Genomic DNA, 7,866 nt, shown 5'->3' on the forward strand with positions numbered 1-7,866 from the left:
TCATCTACTAATCCAAATACTTAAAAAAAAAATCAGTGACAGGCAATACTCTGTCAAAACCAAATTTTTGATTACCAGCTACAGGTGGCTGTTCACAAACTGTAATAAGATATTTGGAAGCGACAGGTAGTGGCTAATATGCTTTACATGGAAGTTCTTTTAACTCTTATAAAAAGATTTTTTTTTTTTTTTTTTTTTTTTTTTTTTTTTGCGGTAAGCAGGCCTCCCACAGCTGAGGCCCCTCCCGCCGCGGAGCACAGGCTCCAGACGCGCAGGCCCAGCGGCCAACGGCCCACGGGCCCAGCCGCTCCGTGGCACAAAAGAACTTTTATGAATTCATACTTACCGGATCCCCTCCAGAAGCAAATGAAATAGACTGCATATGATGATTTGCAATAATCTGGAAAACATAAACAAATTAAACATGTATAATGCTAGAAACTAATTATACCTAGTTATTACATACCATCTAACAGTAACGTACATACATTGGCTTGTTTTGCTTTTACCTGCTCGGCATGCCTTGGGAAACCACTCCACCCACTTTCTATAATAATCTCACTTACACCATGAGGTTCAGGTAGGTTTGAGACGCCCATCTCACTACCCCTCTCCTTGCATCTGGATACATGATCCAGGCCTAGCCAATCACAAAACACCATCCCGCTGGATACAGCAAAGTCAATCAACATCTTTGGGGAGGAACTGAGATGAATAATAGAATGCATCTCTCCCTGCCATTTAAGACCTTAGTATAAGCCCAAAGCTTCTAGGAGCCATCTTTTGCTGCCATGTGGGAAAAGCCTGCTGGAAAATGAAGCTTTCCCTCTGGAGAAAAATCAGAGCTGAGAGTTAAAAACAGTCAAAAGTCAGGGGATAATGTGTGTTTCATCAGTTCAACCAATACATTCCCCCCATCCCTTTATGTTTTTATGTATTTTTTCTATTTTATTTATTTAATTTTATATAAGTTAGTTTGAATTGAGTTTCAGTCATCTGCCAACCAAAAGTATTCTTACGAAGGCACTAATATTAAGACTTTCGATATGAAGTAAGACTATTCAAGTGAACTGCGTTAGTTAGCCAAGAAGATTGTCTCTTTTACTTGAGATTCTAGGCTTGCTTATTTGGAAACCACAGTGTAACGACCAATTTGCAGAGATGTATTTGTCATACTGTTTCGAGGGTTCATTAAAACAACGACACACCAATTGGCTCATCCTGTCTTCAGATTTGCTTAACAGAATCTACTGAAGCTGCTTACATATGATGACCAAGAAATCCTACTCTTAGATGTATATCCAAAAGAACTGTGTAAATACGTACACCAAAAGATCTTCTCAATAAGGATAATCACTGCCCTGTTCACAATAGTCCCAAATTGGAAACAATCCCAATAATGATCATTGTGGTATTCAAACAAGGGGCTACTACATAGCAACAATATATTTCTCGGGCAAAAAGAAGCCTGTCACAAAGATTGTATACTGCACAGTTGAATTTATATCAAGTTCAAAAGCAGGCAAAAGTATTTTATTCTGTTTGCGGTCAGCATAGTGGTGACTTTTGGTGCAAAGGAAGAGAAAGCAAGTGGTTTTCTAGAATCTTGCAAATGGTGTTCCTTGATCTGGGTAGTGGTTATACAAACATGTTCATTTTGTGATAATCAAGCTATACACTTATGATTTGTGCACTACTCTATATTTATGTTTTCTATATTTATGTTTCAGTTTAAAATGATTACTAAAAACAAAATCAATACACAGATTTCAATGTCATTCCCATGTATCAGCAATAGCCACTTTGACACTGCATGGGGGAGAGGGGGAAGGTACATTTTACAAGAGAACCTAAGTATAAAACTAATAAGAATCACATAAGACTTTTTGGAAAACTTCATTGAAGGGTACAAATAAGACCTGAACAAGTAGAAAGACATATATCACTTTTATGGATGAGAAGACAATACCGTAAAGATGTCAATTCTCCCCCAACTTAATCTATAAATTCCATGCAATTCCAATAAAAATTCCACCAATGCCATTCAGGGAACTTTTCAAACTATTTCTAAAATTCACATTGGAAGAATAAATGTGCAAGAAGAGCTAAGGCAATTTTTTTAAAGGACAAAGAGACAAGATTTTCCTTATTATTAAGACATATTATAAAACTATAGAAATTCATTAGACTACAAAGTCTAAAAACAGATTGACACTTTTGTGGTCTTTTAGTCTATGATAGATGTGGCACCAAATAGCAGACAAAAGGACAAGTGATTAAATTAGCGGAGGTACCTGAATTAGCTACATATATAAAAAAATATATAAATAAATCCTGTCCTCATGCTATTTATAAATAAATGTGTGATCCATAAAAGATCTATACAAACATTAGAAGACAGATAAAAGATTATGCTTATGATTTCTGAGGTAGGTAAATCCATCTTAATAGAAAGAAAAAGACAGGAAAGAAACCCTTAGATTTGATTGCATGAAAAGCCATTTTTAAACTTTTGTATAAGACCCCCAAAACAAGAAACAAGAGGGAGAATATATTTGTAACATGTGAAACAAAGTATTCATATACAGAGTTTATAAGAAATTCCTATATCAATAAGAAAAAGAAATAAACCCAAAATAAGACCATTTAATTTTCAGAAGTAATACTGATAGAAATGGTCAATAAACATATTGAAAGATAATCTCCAATAAATTAAGGCTATAAAAAATAAAACAAGACGGCATTAAACGGATAAAATTGTTAAAGTTCAACAAAATCATGTCTGGTAACGGTGTGGATATTCTCAGACACCGCTGGCTAGAGCTTAAATTTGTACAGCAACTTTGAGAGCAATTTGACATTCACTAAAAACCAAAGTATGCATACCCCAAAATTCCACCTTTGCACTTCTAGGTTTTTATTCTAGAAAAATACTGGCACATGTGGATGTTCAATTACGCATAGTTTATAATATCAAAATATAGAAAGTTATTTGTGCATAGTTAGGTCAACTACAGTATAGCTATACAAATAGAATAGTATGAAAAAATATATGTCTATGTATACTAACAGGTAAATCTTCAAGACATTGATGAGGGTTTTTTGTTTGTTTGCTTATTTTGTCAGTTGAAGACAATTACGTAAGACACGTAAAAAAAATAAGATTTTTTTTCCACGAGGACATAAAGATTCATGTAAACGTAAAGAAAAAGGGTTTAAAGAATACACACCAAACTGGTAACAGTGTACCTTTATCTCCTGCGAAATGCAATGGGACTATGTATTTCTTGTCTGTTTTTTTAAAGAACACCGATAATATGCTTATTTGTGAATTTAACTTTTTTTAAAATGAGAAAAACAGGAGAGATGAATGGATAAATTCTAAATATGTTGATCTGCGGTTGAGAACTTCGTGTGGTTTGGAACTGCGGATTTAGCGGTCATTAGCGCACAGATAAAAGACAGATAAAACCGTGGAAGAGACGCGACTGCCTGGGGATGGGGGATAGAACAGGCGCAGAAAGAGGGAGAGAAAGGAGGGGGGCGATGAGGGAGGAGGAGTACGGGGTCTTACAGAGCCATGTATTTTCAAGCTTATCGCATCATAAGCAGCAGAACGGTTAGGTAAGGCAGTGGCCAAGCAATGCTCTTGCACGTACAGCATCTAGGTCTGAAGTTCGAACGCACGGAAAGCCGACCAGCGAGCCCCGGGAACATTCCCGGGGTGGAACTGCGAGCTGCCGGCCCCCAAACAGCGCTCCGAGGGGTAGGCGGTGTCTGGGGGTCGCGCACACGCACAAGGTCACGCAAGCGCACGGTGCTTGCGCAAGCGCACAACCGCACGGCCGCGTAGCTCCGATCTTGCCGAAAACGCCTTGCGGGGAGGTTGAGCCGCTTGCACAATGTCTGAAATGAACGAGCTGTCCGAGCTCTATGAGGAAAGCAATGACCTGCAGATGGATGTGATGCCTGGCGAGAGTGACCTTCCGCAGATGGAGGTAGGCGGCGGGAGCCGGGAGCCATCCCTGAACCCCTCCCGCGCCGGGGCCCAGCCACAGCTGGAGGAGGAAGGCCCGATGGAGGAGGAGGCCGCCCAGCCAATGGCGGAGCCGCTGGGGCAGCGAGGCCTCGCTAGCCGGCCCGGCCCTGGGGAGCAGCCAGGCCAGATCGCGGGCCCTGATTTCGAGAGCGAGGACGAGGGCGAGGAATTCGATGACTGGGAGGACGACTGCGACTATCCGGAAGAGGAGCAGCTGAGTGGTGCAGGCTACAGAGTATCAGCGGCCCTTGAAGAAGCCAACAAGATGTTTTTGAGAACCTCCAGAGCAAGAGAAGCAGCTCTGGATGGCGGGTTTCAGATGCATTATGAGAAGACCCCGTTTGATCAGTTGGCTTTTATCGAAGAGCTTTTTTCACTCATGGTTGTCAATCGTCTGACCGAAGAGCTCGGCTGTGATGAGATTATTGATAGAGAGTAGTTAAACGCTGTGAAGAGAGGAGGAAACTACTTGAGGAGAGACCTGGCATTCCACTGTCTCTTGGGTTCATTCCAAATAGTTCCGTGCCAATGAAAAACTTGGTCTTCAAAAAAAAAAAATTTTTTTTTTTTGTAGAATAAAGTAGCGACTGCACAGTTATGAAAAAGGAAATTGTTAAAGAAAAGGATCTAAATACTGTTGAAACCTGTTTTCAAGAATGTCCTGAAACATTTATGGCTTTGACTTTGTTATTGATCCAGATTAATTTCCTTGCATTGAGGAAAATATATGTTCCTGTAAGGGATGGCTTTGCAAGAGTAAGTCATGACCAAGACAGACTGCCAGTACAAGAGCCCACTGATATTAATTATATGCGAAAAAGTAACTAATTTATCCAGCTTAGGACATGAGATGTTTTTTGAGTTATTTGGACTGAAAGCATATCGAGAAAACTGTCAGGTTCCGTTTTGTGATCTATCCAAGCCGTGGTTATCAAAAGCTAAATTTTTAGTGTAAAATAAATCGAGTATTCTTCAGTATCCCGAAAGGATAATCAAACCCCAAAAGAAATATGTATCATGTGTGCTATATCTTAAAATGTGTTTCCAAGAGCATCTGAGATTTGTTTGTACATGTATCTTGATCATTTTTAAAGCTACTGTAACCTTTAATTCAAGAAAATTCATTGTCTTGGACATTTTTAAAAGTCAAAAATTAAGATGTCCTTAATAATTAAGTTTCAAATGTAGACATTAATGTGTATGTGAAAGTACAAAGAAAACACACTATTTCTAACATCCATATATACTAGAGAAATATTGTGTTTTACTTGCTCTCTGTTTTTCATTTTTTACAGGCAAAAGACTCTGGTTGAACTTCATAATGTAAGAACTGTTAAGTGAAAATTGTCCAGTAAAAGGAAAGCCCTACACCTAAAAAAGACTTCATGAACAACCCTTAAAGGTTTTAAACCTGCCCAGAAATCCACCTCGGTATCTGAAGTTTCCCTCTGTCTCCTCCTCTAATTAAGCTTGTTAGTGGTTATGCACCAGCATTGGGGATAATAAAAATTTCTTGTTCTGTGTATTTTGTTTGGCTAATGGTATTGCATACATACTTTCTCTAATACTACTTCTTATTGTGTTATACTGGTTTTATTGTATGATTGCAATCACCTTATGATTTAAACTTAATGACTATAAGGGAACGTGCTCCAGCTTCAAATACCGGATTACAAATTAATTGGTGGAAATTAAACTTAGTAAATTCCTATAAGAGAATTTGCCAACCTGGGAAAAACTGCCAAATCAGTAAGGATGTTACTGTGGTTCTTAAGATGTTAATGTTCTCTGTGAATAATAATTAGTCAGGAGGCTGTGCCCAGTAAAACTGAATATACCAACAGGTCTTAGGATCAGCAAAAAGGTACCAGATGTTTTTGCTCCATTATGGCAGTAAAGGACACATCCAATACAGCAGGACAACTTGGAGCCTTATTTATGTTAACAGTCATCCTGTCTTTTAGGGAGGGGGGTTCTTTTCTGTAAAATATAGGACTGACAGGCTTCCCTGGTGGCACAGTGGTTGAGAGTCCGCCTGCCGATGCAGGGGACACGGGTTCGTGCCCCGGTCCAGGAAGATCCCACATGCTGCGGAGCGGCTGGGCCCGTGAGCCATGGCCGCTGAGCCTGCACGTCTGGAGCCTGTGCTCCACAATGGGAAAGGCCACAACAGTGAGAGGCCCGCGTACCGCAAAAAAAAAAAAAAAAAAAAATAGGACTGATAAGTAAGGATGATCATAACTCAGACATGAGCTTGGCAGGGAGAGGAGTGATAGATGGGCAAACACTAGATAGGAGATTAAGTGTTGGCACTTAAAACATCTTAATCCTGCTTCCTCTCACACGGCTCACTTCTTTCATTGCATTTTCAAACAGCTTGTAGATGCAGTTATGAGTCTGGATACATAACTGCTTGTGTGATGTGAATTAACAGGACTCTGGACAAAGAATTAAAAGGGTGCCAGTATACATGAACTGACTAGTTGCATTTACCTCCAGATAAAGATGACGGGAAATAGGTTCAGAAAAAAACAGATCTATAAACCAGGAAGTGTAATTCTCTTTCTCTTAGGGAGCAAGTAGGAAGCAAGAGGAGGGGGAAAGAAAACCACTCCCTGTTGGGTTTGAAGGCTCATTTTGGGGAGAAAGACCTGGACTCTCTCACTCCTCTGATGGTAGGTTTGTTGGTCTTAAAAGTAGGCAGGGGGCTTCCCTGGTGGTGCAGTGGTTGAGAGTCCACCTGCCGATGCAGGGGACACGGGTTCGTGCCCCGGTCCGGGAAGATCCCACATGCCGCGGAGCGGCTGGGCCCGTGAGCCATGGCCGCTGAGCCTGCGTGTCCGGAGCCTGTGCTCCGCAATGGGAGAGGCCACAACAGTGAGAGGCCCGCGTACCGCAAAAAAAAACAAACTAGGCAATAACCTGAGAGACCACTGAAATTAATACTTGTTAATATTTACTAAAGGTAGGAAATGGTAACATTTTTAAATGTTACAGTTAAATCACAGACTGGAACCAGCCTACCTGATTCAAATCTGGGCTCCACTGCTTATAGCTCTGTAACTGAGTAGATTAATCTCTCTGCCTCAGGATCCTGAACTGAAAATAAGGATAATTGGATGAACCTTATACATGGTGAGGATTAACTGAAGATATACACACATCTATATAAACAGATACACTAAAGAAAGGAGTTCTGGGGACGTTGTAATCCTGATTCTCTGATGGGGGGAGAGGATGGGGATGTGGAATGGGGAGAGTTAACTTAAACTTCTGAGTGTGTAGTGTAATTTGTGCAGAGCTTTCTAGGTCTATCCATAGTTACTTTAAATGTTTGCTTAGATCAGATGTCCCACATTGGCTCATCTCAAGAACGCCTCTATTTTGTTTGGCTCATGCTTATAATTTTCATTTCTTAATTAAAGACCAACATCTCATAATCCAGAGAGAGCAGCAAAACTGCCAGATTTTCATCTTCTTTTTTTTTTTCCCCAAAAGTGGAAGACCTGGCAGCCCTTGACCTATAGTCCCATCGGAAGCATCTGATTGGCCTTTACACAGGGAAAGTATTCTGTTTGCAAGGTTCCCCAGTGTTGTCTTCCCAACATGGAGACCAAGTAGCACTCGTCATTTATCACTGTGCTCGCACCACTGTGTGTTCATGAACCTGGACAGTTTGCATTACCTGCCTGGCCTCTGTAGGTGTTTGAATTGCCTCTCCTCTTGGAGACTAAAGGATGTCTCCATTTTCTGCCCGTTTTACCTTATCTCTTTAGTACCCGTCTCAATTTCAGTAGCTGTTAGAGTCGATGATAGGAGTGTAGAAA

The 7,866-nt window shown here is 40.4% G+C and overlaps 2 protein-coding genes across 2 annotated transcripts in view; one reads left to right on the forward strand and one right to left on the reverse strand.

Moving 5' to 3' along the window:
- SHC4 (SHC adaptor protein 4) overlaps window positions 1-7,866 on the reverse strand; it is a 134,326-nt gene that overhangs the window by 49,926 nt on the left and 76,534 nt on the right. The window contains exon 5 of the mRNA XM_027096670.1: window positions 347-400. Coding sequence (XP_026952471.1) covers window positions 347-400 — 54 coding nt within the window. The remainder of the gene's footprint in view (window positions 1-346; window positions 401-7,866) is intronic.
- Window positions 3,839-5,564, forward strand: EID1 (EP300 interacting inhibitor of differentiation 1). Its single transcript, XM_027096671.1, has 2 exons — window positions 3,839-4,795; window positions 5,335-5,564. The coding sequence occupies exon 1, from the start codon at window positions 3,903-3,905 to the stop codon at window positions 4,476-4,478; it is 576 nt and encodes a 191-aa protein (XP_026952472.1). The 5' UTR covers window positions 3,839-3,902; the 3' UTR covers window positions 4,479-4,795; window positions 5,335-5,564.

This window comes from Aethalodelphis obliquidens, unplaced genomic scaffold (assembly GCF_003676395.1).
Source record: "Aethalodelphis obliquidens isolate GAN/ISIS:26980383/991018 unplaced genomic scaffold, ASM367639v1 scaffold105, whole genome shotgun sequence".
Taxonomy (NCBI): domain Eukaryota; kingdom Metazoa; phylum Chordata; class Mammalia; order Artiodactyla; family Delphinidae; genus Aethalodelphis; species Aethalodelphis obliquidens.